Source organism: Drosophila simulans, unplaced genomic scaffold (genome assembly GCF_016746395.2).
Source record: "Drosophila simulans strain w501 unplaced genomic scaffold, Prin_Dsim_3.1 Segkk46_quiver_pilon, whole genome shotgun sequence".
Taxonomy (NCBI): Eukaryota; Metazoa; Arthropoda; class Insecta; order Diptera; family Drosophilidae; genus Drosophila; species Drosophila simulans.
In genome coordinates, this window is record NW_025416842.1 from 28,259 (window position 1) to 42,861 (window position 14,603).

Consider the following 14,603-nt stretch of genomic DNA (forward strand, 5'->3'; position numbering starts at 1 on the left):
CGCAAGTCCGTCTTAAAGTCCTGAGCGATTTCACGCACCAGACGCTGGAAAGGCAGCTTGCGGATTAGAAGCTCGGTGCTCTTTTGGTAGCGACGGATTTCACGCAAGGCCACTGTTCCAGGGCGATAGCGATGGGGCTTCTTCACACCTCCAGTGGCTGGAGCACTCTTGCGAGCGGCCTTTGTAGCCAGTTGTTTGCGTGGTGCTTTTCCACCAGTCGATTTGCGTGCAGTTTGCTTGGTTCGAGCCATTTGGGTTTCACAAAATTTCACGTTCACTACTTCACGTTTAAAAACACAATAAACGATCAGAGCATTTGCTACCTACTTATATAGCAATCGCGGATGGTGAAAGAGAGAGAGAAAAACAGAGGCCATTTCATTTGACGACCGAAGAACGAAACGAACATATCGTTCGTACTCTCTCGGGTTTTTGTCGTTTTACCTATAAATAGGGGCACGCCGAAACGTTGAATTTAGTTCTTTAGTGACTTTCGTGCTGTGTGTGTATAATAGTATAAAACAGTGAAAAATGACTGGTCGTGGTAAAGGAGGCAAAGGCTTGGGAAAGGGTGGCGCCAAGCGTCATCGCAAAGTGCTGCGTGATAACATCCAAGGTATCACGAAGCCTGCTATCCGCCGTTTGGCTCGTCGAGGCGGTGTGAAGCGCATATCTGGACTCATATACGAGGAAACGCGTGGCGTTCTGAAGGTTTTCTTGGAGAACGTAATTCGTGATGCCGTCACCTACACCGAACACGCCAAGAGGAAGACAGTTACAGCCATGGATGTTGTCTACGCTCTGAAGAGGCAAGGCCGCACCCTCTACGGATTTGGCGGTTAAAAAAACTGTAAATTCTGTACCCCTATTAAGCAATCGGTCCTTTTCAGGACCACTATTTAGTTTTTAAAAGGAGGAAGATTTTCAAAAAGTATTTAATTTTATTGGTTGGGACTTAAGAAATATGTAGATCGTAACTAAAATAAATGTCGGTCGTTCGTACTCTTTCAGACGGAATGTGTATTTCTAACATGGCCTTGAACAGACTGAAGTGGTTTTAGACACCGCGTGTAAAGCATCACATCGTGGTGTGGGAGTATTTAAAGAAGCAAATTGTAGTTTATACCGCATATAGAAGAAAAACTGTACTACATGTCAATCTTTAAGTAGTTTTTTTTATGATTTACTATTTACAAAAAAATTCCAAGTGTAAAATTTTTTTCAATTCTTTGGTAATAATTTGGTCGTCCTGAAAAGGACGGTTTGACGATTTTATGTACAAGTAGGTTTTTAGCTTAGCCTTTGAAACGTTTAGGCCTTCTTCTCGGTCTTCTTGGGCAACAGAACAGCCTGTATATTAGGCAACACGCCACCTTGTGCAATTGTGACGCCGGAGAGCAGCTTGTTTAACTCCTCGTCGTTTCGGATGGCCAGTTGCAGATGACGCGGAATAATTCTAGTCTTCTTGTTGTCACGAGCAGCATTGCCAGCCAACTCGAGAACCTCAGCGGCCAGATATTCCATTACGGCAGCTAGGTAAACTGGAGCGCCTGCACCAACACGCTCGGCGTAGTTGCCCTTTCGCAGCAGACGGTGAATACGGCCCACAGGGAATTGAAGACCGGCACGGTTCGAGCGGGACTTTGCCTTTCCCTTCACTTTGCCACCTTTTCCACGTCCAGACATTTTGCTTTGCGTTTATTTCACTTAGTTCACTTTACACACGGAACACGAATGCTCGTCGAACCCCGACAGCGGAATATTTATACTTTTCCGTTTGCCGGCGCGTTCAGTTAGGGGTGGGTGACTTAGACCTGAATTGACTGCTCGAAAAAAAGTATAAAGGTGAACGCGTTCGGGCCCACATCACGATAAGTGAATTGTGTTTGTGAAAATATAAGTAACGTGAACAATGCCTCCGAAAACTAGTGGAAAGGCAGCCAAGAAGGCTGGCAAGGCTCAGAAGAACATCACCAAGACCGACAAGAAAAAGAAGCGCAAGAGGAAGGAGAGCTATGCCATCTACATTTACAAGGTTCTCAAGCAGGTCCATCCTGACACCGGAATTTCGTCGAAGGCGATGAGCATAATGAACAGCTTTGTAAATGATATTTTCGAGCGAATTGCTGCCGAAGCGTCTCGTCTAGCTCACTACAACAAGCGCTCGACCATCACCAGTCGGGAAATCCAAACGGCTGTTCGCCTGCTTCTGCCTGGAGAGTTGGCCAAGCATGCTGTCAGTGAGGGAACCAAGGCTGTTACCAAGTACACCAGCTCCAAATAATTGGCTCCTGCGAATGCGGACAACAATCCAAAACGGCCCTTTTCAGGGCCACAATGGTTTATACCAAAGAAATGCATTTTTCAATATACCAATCACCAATCATCGAAAATTAATTTACCAATAAAACGTATCTACCCGCAAGTGAGTGAGTGATACTGTTCAAATAAATATCGGAAACGAAAACTGAATGCGGCCAATATGCAATATAATTCAATAACGCAAGACATGAAGCGTTTTATTGTTGCTGCGAACGTCAGCTAATAAATAAGTAGAACATTTTAATACACAAATACTATTTAAATTAAAGTTTTTTTCTCTTGCAAAAGAACGTTGTAGCCCTGAAAAGGACTTGTATAAACAAATTTCAGATCTATAATCATAAATCTAAATTTTTGATTGCGAACATGTACCAAATACTGTACTTTTTCACAATTTACTTTTTGGCAGCCGTAGTCTTTGCTTTCGGCTTCTTGGCGGTAGCAGAAACCGATGCTTTCTTCACCGTCTTTTTGGGTCTTGCAGACACCGCTGGCTTTGCCTTTGGGGCTTTCGCTACTACAGCCTTTGGCTTCGATGCAGTCACTTTCGCCTTTGTTGCGGCGTTCTTCGACTTTACGATTCCAGTTTTCTTGGCATCCTTGGCTTTTGCCTTCTCAGTTTTCTTATTTTCGGCAGTCTTTTTGGTAGCCACACCCTTCTTAGCTTTGGGCTTTTTGTCAGCAGCCCCAGCGGCGGTTTTTTTTGAGGAGACACCAATCTTCTTAGAGGCTACCTTCTTGCTTTGAACTTTTTTCTCTGCAGACAAAACCTTCGACTTTGCCTTCGGATCTTTGTCCTTCTTGGCGGAGGCCGACAGTTTAAAAGATCCAGATGCACCTTTTCCCTTTGTTTGGATAAGCTTTCCATTGACCACGGCCGATTTTAGGTACTTCTTGATGAATGGCGCTAACTTTTGGGCGTCGCATTTATAGGTGGCAGTGATATATTTTTTTATTGCAAGAAGTGATGAACCGCCACGTTCCTTTAAATTTTTAATAGAAGCGTCCACCATTTGCTGAGTTGGCGGATGTGACGGCGTCGCAGTGGCTTTCTTAGCCTTTGTGCCAGCGGATCCAGATGCCTTTTTTTGGACCACTTTTTTCTCAACTGTCGCTGGCGTGGCAGCCACTGGGGAAGCGGGCGTTGCAACTGCAGAATCAGACATTTTATTCACCGAGAACACTTTTTTTCTGTTAAAAACGGCCCGCGCGCTGCCTACCAACCTCCTTTGCTCTTATGAGAATCGAGGAGGAGAGCACTTTAACAATGCTACTGACATCAGTCGTTTACTATGTCGAAGTTGGCTTGAAGTATAAACTTTTTTTAATTTTTTAGTATTTAAAATCATTAATAAAAATAAGGTTTTAATTGTTCTACACTTTTAAATAATTATTTCGTCACTTTGCATTTTTAAAAGGATGTAATATGGATTTTGAGACTTTCAAATGTTGATTGAAGTTTTATATTTACATTTTTAACTGGACCAATTTATAACAAAACATCAATTAAAATAAGAAATATTGCAAATATTTTACTAATTCCTAATGTTTATTGAAATTGCAACGTTCATCCCTTAGAAAGACTTCTGAAAGAAGCGTATATTATTAATTAAGGTACTATATTAGATAATTTAAGTTCACATTAACCTACAGAAACAGTTTCTTTTACGGCAGCATTCAGAAATAATTTTCTATTGTTAAAAATACAAATACTTTCTTAAATAATATAATATTAATATAATAAATAAAATTTTCTTGAATTATTAATGTGTTTGCTTAATTAGATCAGACCTTTCATGCATATTTTCAAATAATTTGTTCGGAAATCAATCGATTTCCTCGCCATATATGCATTAGCCTCGATGTAGTCAAATAAATAAATCAAATGAAAAATAAGAAGCAACAATTTTTTTATTATCCTTTGTTATGTAATAGATATTAAATTCCCCAACCAAATTAGCCAATTTCCATGCTGAATTTTAGATAACTTTTATTTTTTACAGACGTTTGAAGGGACAGTGTCAATAGTCCCGTACGACCTCTTCAATAATATTTACAACTTAAATTAACACATAGAAAAAAATATAAAACAGCTCATTTTATTTTATTATTTTCTGTTATTTTATAAATATTGCTCTCATCAATGTAATTTCATTATTTCCAAACTGTCTTTCGCGGAATTTAGATTTTTTTTAGGTGTTTAAAGTTCAGCGTCCCTTGCCACGACACTGGCACTGCTAGTTTTACTGGACGTTAGCACCAAGAACAAATAAAAAATATTTATTATTGTAATAACCTCTTCTTTAATTTAATAATAAAAATAAGATTATTTTGATTCTTTCTCTGGCAGAATTACTATTTTTACGTATGATTGAAGATATTAATATAATAATAATAGAATATGAATTTTGTTCTTATTTGTTTTTATTTTATAAATAGTCGCAACAGAAAATTTTATCTCATTGAATCTAGTTTGTGGTCCTGAAAAGGACCGATTATAGAGTACTACACTGCAAGTTGATGCCCTGTCAGCTTAAGCACGCTCGCCGCGAATGCGTCGCGCTAACTGGATGTCTTTGGGCATAATGGTGACACGCTTGGCATGAATGGCACACAAGTTGGTATCTTCGAAGAGACCAACTAGGTAGGCTTCGCTAGCTTCCTGCAGAGCCATAACCGCCGAGCTCTGGAATCGCAAGTCCGTCTTAAAGTCCTGAGCGATTTCACGCACCAGACGCTGGAAAGGCAGCTTGCGGATTAGAAGCTCGGTGCTCTTTTGGTAGCGACGGATTTCACGCAAGGCCACTGTTCCAGGGCGATAGCGATGGGGCTTCTTCACACCTCCAGTGGCTGGAGCACTCTTGCGAGCGGCCTTTGTAGCCAGTTGTTTGCGTGGTGCTTTTCCACCAGTCGATTTGCGTGCAGTTTGCTTGGTTCGAGCCATTTGGGTTTCACAAAATTTCACGTTCACTACTTCACGTTTAAAAACACAATAAACGATCAGAGCATTTGCTACCTACTTATATAGCAATCGCGGATGGTGAAAGAGAGAGAGAAAAACAGAGGCCATTTCATTTGACGACCGAAGAACGAAACGAACATATCGTTCGTACTCTCTCGGGTTTTTGTCGTTTTACCTATAAATAGGGGCACGCCGAAACGTTGAATTTAGTTCTTTAGTGACTTTCGTGCTGTGTGTGTATAATAGTATAAAACAGTGAAAAATGACTGGTCGTGGTAAAGGAGGCAAAGGCTTGGGAAAGGGTGGCGCCAAGCGTCATCGCAAAGTGCTGCGTGATAACATCCAAGGTATCACGAAGCCTGCTATCCGCCGTTTGGCTCGTCGAGGCGGTGTGAAGCGCATATCTGGACTCATATACGAGGAAACGCGTGGCGTTCTGAAGGTTTTCTTGGAGAACGTAATTCGTGATGCCGTCACCTACACCGAACACGCCAAGAGGAAGACAGTTACAGCCATGGATGTTGTCTACGCTCTGAAGAGGCAAGGCCGCACCCTCTACGGATTTGGCGGTTAAAAAAACTGTAAATTCTGTACCCCTATTAAGCAATCGGTCCTTTTCAGGACCACTATTTAGTTTTTAAAAGGAGGAAGATTTTCAAAAAGTATTTAATTTTATTGGTTGGGACTTAAGAAATATGTAGATCGTAACTAAAATAAATGTCGGTCGTTCGTACTCTTTCAGACGGAATGTGTATTTCTAACATGGCCTTGAACAGACTGAAGTGGTTTTAGACACCGCGTGTAAAGCATCACATCGTGGTGTGGGAGTATTTAAAGAAGCAAATTGTAGTTTATACCGCATATAGAAGAAAAACTGTACTACATGTCAATCTTTAAGTAGTTTTTTTTATGATTTACTATTTACAAAAAAATTCCAAGTGTAAAATTTTTTTCAATTCTTTGGTAATAATTTGGTCGTCCTGAAAAGGACGGTTTGACGATTTTATGTACAAGTAGGTTTTTAGCTTAGCCTTTGAAACGTTTAGGCCTTCTTCTCGGTCTTCTTGGGCAACAGAACAGCCTGTATATTAGGCAACACGCCACCTTGTGCAATTGTGACGCCGGAGAGCAGCTTGTTTAACTCCTCGTCGTTTCGGATGGCCAGTTGCAGATGACGCGGAATAATTCTAGTCTTCTTGTTGTCACGAGCAGCATTGCCAGCCAACTCGAGAACCTCAGCGGCCAGATATTCCATTACGGCAGCTAGGTAAACTGGAGCGCCTGCACCAACACGCTCGGCGTAGTTGCCCTTTCGCAGCAGACGGTGAATACGGCCCACAGGGAATTGAAGACCGGCACGGTTCGAGCGGGACTTTGCCTTTCCCTTCACTTTGCCACCTTTTCCACGTCCAGACATTTTGCTTTGCGTTTATTTCACTTAGTTCACTTTACACACGGAACACGAATGCTCGTCGAACCCCGACAGCGGAATATTTATACTTTTCCGTTTGCCGGCGCGTTCAGTTAGGGGTGGGTGACTTAGACCTGAATTGACTGCTCGAAAAAAAGTATAAAGGTGAACGCGTTCGGGCCCACATCACGATAAGTGAATTGTGTTTGTGAAAATATAAGTAACGTGAACAATGCCTCCGAAAACTAGTGGAAAGGCAGCCAAGAAGGCTGGCAAGGCTCAGAAGAACATCACCAAGACCGACAAGAAAAAGAAGCGCAAGAGGAAGGAGAGCTATGCCATCTACATTTACAAGGTTCTCAAGCAGGTCCATCCTGACACCGGAATTTCGTCGAAGGCGATGAGCATAATGAACAGCTTTGTAAATGATATTTTCGAGCGAATTGCTGCCGAAGCGTCTCGTCTAGCTCACTACAACAAGCGCTCGACCATCACCAGTCGGGAAATCCAAACGGCTGTTCGCCTGCTTCTGCCTGGAGAGTTGGCCAAGCATGCTGTCAGTGAGGGAACCAAGGCTGTTACCAAGTACACCAGCTCCAAATAATTGGCTCCTGCGAATGCGGACAACAATCCAAAACGGCCCTTTTCAGGGCCACAATGGTTTATACCAAAGAAATGCATTTTTCAATATACCAATCACCAATCATCGAAAATTAATTTACCAATAAAACGTATCTACCCGCAAGTGAGTGAGTGATACTGTTCAAATAAATATCGGAAACGAAAACTGAATGCGGCCAATATGCAATATAATTCAATAACGCAAGACATGAAGCGTTTTATTGTTGCTGCGAACGTCAGCTAATAAATAAGTAGAACATTTTAATACACAAATACTATTTAAATTAAAGTTTTTTTCTCTTGCAAAAGAACGTTGTAGCCCTGAAAAGGACTTGTATAAACAAATTTCAGATCTATAAATCATAAATCTAAATTTTTGATTGCGAACATGTACCAAATACTGTACTTTTTCACAATTTACTTTTTGGCAGCCGTAGTCTTTGCTTTCGGCTTCTTGGCGGTAGCAGAAACCGATGCTTTCTTCACCGTCTTTTTGGGTCTTGCAGACACCGCTGGCTTTGCCTTTGGGGCTTTCGCTACTACAGCCTTTGGCTTCGATGCAGTCACTTTCGCCTTTGTTGCGGCGTTCTTCGACTTTACGATTCCAGTTTTCTTGGCATCCTTGGCTTTTGCCTTCTCAGTTTTCTTATTTTCGGCAGTCTTTTTGGTAGCCACACCCTTCTTAGCTTTGGGCTTTTTGTCAGCAGCCCCAGCGGCGGTTTTTTTTGAGGAGACACCAATCTTCTTAGAGGCTACCTTCTTGCTTTGAACTTTTTTCTCTGCAGACAAAACCTTCGACTTTGCCTTCGGATCTTTGTCCTTCTTGGCGGAGGCCGACAGTTTAAAAGATCCAGATGCACCTTTTCCCTTTGTTTGGATAAGCTTTCCATTGACCACGGCCGATTTTAGGTACTTCTTGATGAATGGCGCTAACTTTTGGGCGTCGCATTTATAGGTGGCAGTGATATATTTTTTTATTGCAAGAAGTGATGAACCGCCACGTTCCTTTAAATTTTTAATAGAAGCGTCCACCATTTGCTGAGTTGGCGGATGTGACGGCGTCGCAGTGGCTTTCTTAGCCTTTGTGCCAGCGGATCCAGATGCCTTTTTTTGGACCACTTTTTTCTCAACTGTCGCTGGCGTGGCAGCCACTGGGGAAGCGGGCGTTGCAACTGCAGAATCAGACATTTTATTCACCGAGAACACTTTTTTTCTGTTAAAAACGGCCCGCGCGCTGCCTACCAACCTCCTTTGCTCTTATGAGAATCGAGGAGGAGAGCACTTTAACAATGCTACTGACATCAGTCGTTTACTATGTCGAAGTTGGCTTGAAGTATAAACTTTTTTTAATTTTTTAGTATTTAAAATCATTAATAAAAATAAGGTTTTAATTGTTCTACACTTTTAAATAATTATTTCGTCACTTTGCATTTTTAAAAGGATGTAATATGGATTTTGAGACTTTCAAATGTTGATTGAAGTTTTATATTTACATTTTTAACTGGACCAATTTATAACAAAACATCAATTAAAATAAGAAATATTGCAAATATTTTACTAATTCCTAATGTTTATTGAAATTGCAACGTTCATCCCTTAGAAAGACTTCTGAAAGAAGCGTATATTATTAATTAAGGTACTATATTAGATAATTTAAGTTCACATTAACCTACAGAAACAGTTTCTTTTACGGCAGCATTCAGAAATAATTTTCTATTGTTAAAAATACAAATACTTTCTTAAATAATATAATATTAATATAATAAATAAAATTTTCTTGAATTATTAATGTGTTTGCTTAATTAGATCAGACCTTTCATGCATATTTTCAAATAATTTGTTCGGAAATCAATCGATTTCCTCGCCATATATGCATTAGCCTCGATGTAGTCAAATAAATAAATCAAATGAAAAATAAGAAGCAACAATTTTTTTATTATCCTTTGTTATGTAATAGATATTAAATTCCCCAACCAAATTAGCCAATTTCCATGCTGAATTTTAGATAACTTTTATTTTTTACAGACGTTTGAAGGGACAGTGTCAATAGTCCCGTACGACCTCTTCAATAATATTTACAACTTAAATTAACACATAGAAAAAATATAAAACAGCTCATTTTATTTTATTATTTTCTGTTATTTTATAAATATTGCTCTCATCAATGTAATTTCATTATTTCCAAACTGTCTTTCGCGGAATTTAGATTTTTTTTAGGTGTTTAAAGTTCAGCGTCCCTTGCCACGACACTGGCACTGCTAGTTTTACTGGACGTTAGCACCAAGAACAATAAAAAATATTTATTATTGTAATAACCTCTTCTTTAATTTAATAATAAAAATAAGATTATTTTGATTCTTTCTCTGGCAGAATTACTATTTTACGTATGATTGAAGATATTAATATAATAATAATAGAATATGAATTTTGTTCTTATTTGTTTTTATTTTATAAATAGTCGCAACAGAAAATTTTATCTCATTGAATCTAGTTTGTGGTCCTGAAAAGGACCGATTATAGAGTACTACACTGCAAGTTGATGCCTGTCAGCTTAAGCACGCTCGCCGCGAATGCGTCGCGCTAACTGGATGTCTTTGGGCATAATGGTGACACGCTTGGCATGAATGGCACACAAGTTGGTATCTTCGAAGAGACCAACTAGGTAGGCTTCGCTAGCTTCCTGCAGAGCCATAACGCCGAGCTCTGGAATCGCAAGTCCGTCTTAAAGTCTGAGCGATTTCACGCACCAGACGCTGGAAAGGCAGCTTGCGGATTAGAAGCTCGGTGCTCTTTTGGTAGCGACGGATTTCACGCAAGGCCACTGTTCCAGGGCGATAGCGATGGGGCTTCTTCACACCTCCAGTGGCTGGAGCACTCTTGCGAGCGGCCTTTGTAGCCAGTTGTTTGCGTGGTGCTTTTCCACCAGTCGATTTGCGTGCAGTTTGCTTGGTTCGAGCCATTGGTTTCACAAAATTTCACGTTCACTACTTCACGTTTAAAAACACAATAAACGATCAGAGCATTTGCTACCTACTTATATAGCAATCGCGGATGGTGAAGAGAGAGAGAAAACAGAGGCCATTTCATTTGACGACGAAGAACGAAACGAACATATGTTCGTACTCTCTCGGGTTTTTGTCGTTTTACCTATAAATAGGGGCACGCCGAAACGTTGAATTTAGTTCTTTAGTGACTTTCGTGCTGTGTGTGTATAATAGTATAAAACAGTGAAAAATGACTGGTCGTGGTAAAGGAGGCAAAGGCTTGGGAAAGGGTGGCGCAAGCGTCATCGCAAAGTGCTGCGTGATAACATCCAAGGTATCACGAAGCTGCTATCCGCCGTTTGGCTCGTCGAGGCGGTGTGAAGCGCATATTGGACTCATATACGAGGAAAGCGTGCGTTCTGAAGGTTTCTTGGAGAACGTATTCGTGATGCCGTCACCTACACGAACACGCCAAGAGGAAGACAGTTACAGCTGGATGTTGTTACGCTCTGAAGAGCAAGGCCGCTCTACGGATTTGGCGGTTAAAAAACTGTAATTCTGTACCCTATTAAGCAATGTCCTTTTCAGGACCACTATTTAGTTTTTAAAAGGAGGAAGATTTTCAAAAAGTATTTAATTTATTGGTTGGGACTTAAGAAATTGTAGATCGTAACTAAAAATAAATGTCGGTCGTTCGTACTCTTTCAGACGGAATGTGTATTTCTAACATGGCTTGACAGACTGAAGTGGTTTTAGACAGCGTGTAAGCATCACATCGTGTGTGGGAGTATTTAAAGAAGCAAATTGTAGTTTATACGCATATAGAAGAAAACTGTACTACATGTCAATCTTTAAGTAGTTTTTTTTATGATTTACTATTTACAAAAAATTCCAAGTGTAAATTTTTTCAATTCTTTGGTAATAATTTGGTCGTCCTGAAAAGGACGTTGACGATTTTATGTACAAGTAGGTTTTAGCTTAGCCTTTGAAACGTTTAGGCCTTCTTCTCGGTCTTCTTGGGCAACAGAACAGCCTGTATATTAGGCAACACGCACCTTGTGCAATTGTGACGCGGAGAGCAGCTTGTTTAACTCCGTCGTTTCGGATGGCCAGTTGCAGATGACGCGGAATAATTCTAGTCTTCTTGTTGTCACGAGCAGCATTGCCAGCCAACTCGAGAACCTCAGGGCAGATATTCATTACGGCAGCTAGGTAAATGGAGCGCCTGCACCAACACGCCGCGTAGTTGCCTTTCGCAGCAGACGGTGAATACGCCACAGGAATTGAAGACGGCACGGTTCGAGCGGGACTTTGCCTTTCCTTCACTTTGCACTTTTCCACGTCCAGACATTTTGCTTTGCGCTTTATTTCACTTAGTTCTTTACACACGGAAACGAATGCTCGTCGAACCCGACAGCGGAATATTATACTTTTCCGTTTGCCGGCGTTCAGTTAGGGGTGGGTGACTTAGACTGAATTGACTGCTCGAAAAAGTATAAAGGTGAACGCGTTCGGGCACATCGATAAGTGAATTGTGTTTGTGAAAATTAAGTAACGTGAACAATGCTCCGAAAACTAGTGGAAAGGCAGCAAGAAGGCTGGCAAGGCTCAGAAGAACATCACAAGACCGACAAGAAAAGAAGCGCAAGAGGAAGGAGAGCTATGCATCTACTTTACAAGGTTCTCAAGCAGGTCATCCTGACACGGAATTTCGTCGAAGGATGAGCATAATGAACAGCTTTGTAAATGATATTTTCGAGCGAATTGCTGCGAAGCGTCTCGTCTAGCTCACTACAAGCGCTCGACATCACCAGTCGGGAATCCAACGGCTGTTCGCCTGCTTCTGCTGGAGAGTTGGCCAAGCATGCTGTCAGTGAGGGAACCAAGGCGTTACAAGTACACAGCTCCAATAATTGGCTCTCGAATGCGGACAACAATCCAAAACGGCCCTTTTCAGGGCCACAATGGTTTATACAAAGAAATGCATTTTCAATATACCAATAAATCATCGAAAATTAATTTACAATAAAGTCTACCGCAAGTGAGTGAGTGATACTGTTCAAATAAATATCGAACGAAAACTGAATGCGGCAATATGCAATATAATTCATAACGAAGACATGAAGCGTTTTATTGTTGCTGCGAACGTCAGCTAATAAATAAGTAGAACATTTTAATACACAAATACTATTTAAATTAAAGTTTTTTTCTCTTGCAAAAGAACGTTGTAGCCTGAAAAGGACTTGTATAAAACAAATTTCAGATCTATAATCATAAATCTAAATTTTTGATTGCGAAATGTACAAATACTGTACTTTTTCACAATTATTTTTGAGCCGTAGTCTTTTGCTTTCGGCTTCTTGGGTAGCAGAAACCGATGCTTTCTTACGTCTTTTGGGTCTGCAGACACGCTGCTTTGCTTTGGGCTTTCGCTACTAAGCCTTTGGCTTCGATGCAGTCACTTTCGCCTTTGTTGCGGCGTTCTTGACTTTACGATTCCAGTTTTCTTGGATCCTTGGCTTTTGCCTTCAGTTTTCTTATTTTCGGCAGTCTTTTTGGTAGCAACCTTCTTAGCTTTGGGCTTTTTGTCAGCAGCCCAGCGGGGTTTTTTTTGGAGGAGACACCAATCTTCTTAGAGGCTACTTCTTGCTTTGAACTTTTTCTCAGCAGACAAAACCCTCGACTTCGCCTTCGGATCCTTATCCTTCTTGGCGGAGGCCGAAAGTTTAAATGATCCAGATGCACCCTTTCCCTTTGTTTGGATAAGCTTTCCATTGACCAGGCAGGCCGATTTTAGGTACTTCTTGATGAATGCGCTAACTTTTGGGCGTCACATTTATAGGTGGCAGTGATATATTTTTTTATTGCAAGAAGTGATGAACCGCACGTTTTTAAATTTTTAATAGAAGCGTCCACCATTTGCTGAGTTGGCGGATGTGACGGGTCGCAGTGGCTTTTCTTAGCCTTTGTGCAGCGGATCCAGATGCTTTTTTTGGACCACTTTTTTCTCAACTGTCGCTGGCGTGGCAGACTGGGGAAGCGGGCGTTGCAACTGCAGAATCAGCCATTTTATTCACTGAGAACATTTTTTTCTGTTAAAAAACGGCCCGCGCGCTGCTACCACTCCTTTGCTCTTATGAGAATCGAGGAGGAGAGCACTTTACAATGCTACTGACATCGTTTTTACTATGTCGAAGTTGGCTTGAAGTATAAACTTTTTTTAATTTTTAGTATTAAAATCATTAATAAAAATAAGGTTTTAATTGTTCTAACTTTTAAATAATTATTTCGTCACTTTGCATTTTTAAAAGGATGTAATATGGATTTTGGAGACTTTCAAATGTCGATTGAAGTTTTTTTTTACATTTTTATGAAATTTATAAAACATCAATTAAAATAAGATATTGCAATATTTTACTAATTCCTAATGTTTATTGAATTGAACGTTCATCTTAGAAAGACTTCTGAAAGAAGCGTATATTATTAATTAAGGTATATATTAGATAATTTAAGTTCACATTAACCTACAGAAACAGTTTCCTTTTACGGAGCATTCAGAATAATTTTCTATTGTTATCAAATACTTTCTTAATAATATAATATTAATATAATAAATAAAATTTTTTGAATTATTAATGTGTTTGCTTAATTAGATCAGACTTTCATGCATATTTTCAAATAATTTGTTCGGAAACATCGATTTCATCTATGCATTAGCTCGATGTAGTCAATAAATAAATCAATGAAAAATAAGAAGCAACAATTTTTTTATTATCTTTGTTATGTAATAGATATTAAATTCCCAAAAATGCCAATTTCCATGCTGATTTTAGATAATTTTTATTTTTTAAGACGTTTGAAGGGACAGTGTCAATAGTCCGTACGACTCTTCAATAATATTACAACTTAATTAACAATAGAAAAAAATATAAAACTCATTTTATTTTATTATTTTCTGTTATTTTATAAATATTGCTCTATAATGTAATTTCATTATTTCAAATGTCTTTCGCGGAATTTGATTTTTTTTAGGTGTTTAAAGTTCAGCGTCTTGCCAGACACTGGCATGCTAGTTTTACTGGACGTTAGCACCAAGAACAAATAAAAAATATTTATTATTGTAATAACCTCTTTTTAATTTAATAATAAAAATAAGATTATTTTGATTCTTTCTCTGGCAGAATTATTTTTTACGTATGATTGAGATATTAATATAATATAATAGAATAATTTTGTTCTTATTTGTTTTTTTTTATAAATAGTCGCAAAGAAAATTTTATCTCATTGAATCTAGTTTGTGGTC

At 39.6% G+C, this 14,603-nt stretch overlaps 8 protein-coding genes and 5 pseudogenes across 8 annotated transcripts; 6 read left to right on the forward strand and 7 right to left on the reverse strand.

Annotated features, from left to right (window-relative positions):
- The first annotated feature begins 450 nt into the window (after positions 1-450).
- On the forward strand, positions 451-892 carry LOC120285554 (histone H4). Its single transcript, XM_039298211.2, has one exon. It carries the CDS (start codon positions 532-534, stop codon positions 841-843), a length of 312 nt encoding a protein of 103 aa, XP_039154145.1. The 5' UTR covers positions 451-531; the 3' UTR covers positions 844-892.
- A 358-nt stretch (positions 893-1,250) lies between these two features.
- LOC120285543 (histone H2A) lies at positions 1,251-1,693 on the reverse strand. The gene has a single exon (XM_039298199.2). It carries the CDS (start codon positions 1,684-1,686, stop codon positions 1,312-1,314), a length of 375 nt encoding a protein of 124 aa, XP_039154133.1. The 5' UTR covers positions 1,687-1,693; the 3' UTR covers positions 1,251-1,311.
- A 171-nt stretch (positions 1,694-1,864) lies between these two features.
- LOC120285547 (histone H2B) lies at positions 1,865-2,330 on the forward strand. The gene has a single exon (XM_039298203.2). It carries the CDS (start codon positions 1,913-1,915, stop codon positions 2,282-2,284), a length of 372 nt encoding a protein of 123 aa, XP_039154137.1. The 5' UTR covers positions 1,865-1,912; the 3' UTR covers positions 2,285-2,330.
- Positions 2,331-2,623: 293 nt separating this feature from the next.
- Positions 2,624-3,549, reverse strand: LOC120285539 (histone H1-like). The gene has a single exon (XM_039298196.2). The coding sequence runs from the start codon at positions 3,486-3,488 to the stop codon at positions 2,718-2,720; it is 771 nt and encodes a 256-aa protein (XP_039154130.1). The 5' UTR covers positions 3,489-3,549; the 3' UTR covers positions 2,624-2,717.
- Positions 3,550-5,465: 1,916 nt separating this feature from the next.
- Positions 5,466-5,907, forward strand: LOC120285555 (histone H4). The gene has a single exon (XM_039298212.2). The coding sequence runs from the start codon at positions 5,547-5,549 to the stop codon at positions 5,856-5,858; it is 312 nt and encodes a 103-aa protein (XP_039154146.1). The 5' UTR covers positions 5,466-5,546; the 3' UTR covers positions 5,859-5,907.
- Positions 5,908-6,265: 358 nt separating this feature from the next.
- LOC120285545 (histone H2A) lies at positions 6,266-6,708 on the reverse strand. Its single transcript, XM_039298201.2, has one exon. The coding sequence runs from the start codon at positions 6,699-6,701 to the stop codon at positions 6,327-6,329; it is 375 nt and encodes a 124-aa protein (XP_039154135.1). The 5' UTR covers positions 6,702-6,708; the 3' UTR covers positions 6,266-6,326.
- Positions 6,709-6,879: 171 nt separating this feature from the next.
- On the forward strand, positions 6,880-7,345 carry LOC120285548 (histone H2B). The gene has a single exon (XM_039298204.2). It carries the CDS (start codon positions 6,928-6,930, stop codon positions 7,297-7,299), a length of 372 nt encoding a protein of 123 aa, XP_039154138.1. The 5' UTR covers positions 6,880-6,927; the 3' UTR covers positions 7,300-7,345.
- A 293-nt stretch (positions 7,346-7,638) lies between these two features.
- LOC120285535 (histone H1-like) lies at positions 7,639-8,565 on the reverse strand. Its single transcript, XM_039298192.2, has one exon. The coding sequence runs from the start codon at positions 8,502-8,504 to the stop codon at positions 7,734-7,736; it is 771 nt and encodes a 256-aa protein (XP_039154126.1). The 5' UTR covers positions 8,505-8,565; the 3' UTR covers positions 7,639-7,733.
- Positions 8,566-9,741: 1,176 nt separating this feature from the next.
- LOC120285541 lies at positions 9,742-10,276 on the reverse strand (annotated as a pseudogene).
- Positions 10,277-10,459: 183 nt separating this feature from the next.
- LOC120285533 lies at positions 10,460-10,846 on the forward strand (annotated as a pseudogene).
- Positions 10,847-11,271: 425 nt separating this feature from the next.
- LOC120285534 lies at positions 11,272-11,654 on the reverse strand (annotated as a pseudogene).
- Positions 11,655-11,697: 43 nt separating this feature from the next.
- LOC120285557 lies at positions 11,698-12,304 on the forward strand (annotated as a pseudogene).
- Positions 12,305-12,491: 187 nt separating this feature from the next.
- Positions 12,492-13,375, reverse strand: LOC120285558 (annotated as a pseudogene).
- Positions 13,376-14,603: the final 1,228 nt, after the last annotated feature.

Excerpts from the sequence above, each read along its gene's own strand:
- LOC120285554 (XM_039298211.2), top strand. The coding sequence starts at position 532 with ATGACTGGTCGTGGTAAAGGAGGCAAAGGCTTGGGAAAGGGTGGCGCC.
- LOC120285543 (XM_039298199.2), bottom strand. The coding sequence starts at position 1,686 with ATGTCTGGACGTGGAAAAGGTGGCAAAGTGAAGGGAAAGGCAAAGTCC.
- LOC120285547 (XM_039298203.2), top strand. The coding sequence starts at position 1,913 with ATGCCTCCGAAAACTAGTGGAAAGGCAGCCAAGAAGGCTGGCAAGGCT.
- LOC120285539 (XM_039298196.2), bottom strand. The coding sequence starts at position 3,488 with ATGTCTGATTCTGCAGTTGCAACGCCCGCTTCCCCAGTGGCTGCCACG.
- LOC120285555 (XM_039298212.2), top strand. The coding sequence starts at position 5,547 with ATGACTGGTCGTGGTAAAGGAGGCAAAGGCTTGGGAAAGGGTGGCGCC.
- LOC120285545 (XM_039298201.2), bottom strand. The coding sequence starts at position 6,701 with ATGTCTGGACGTGGAAAAGGTGGCAAAGTGAAGGGAAAGGCAAAGTCC.
- LOC120285548 (XM_039298204.2), top strand. The coding sequence starts at position 6,928 with ATGCCTCCGAAAACTAGTGGAAAGGCAGCCAAGAAGGCTGGCAAGGCT.
- LOC120285535 (XM_039298192.2), bottom strand. The coding sequence starts at position 8,504 with ATGTCTGATTCTGCAGTTGCAACGCCCGCTTCCCCAGTGGCTGCCACG.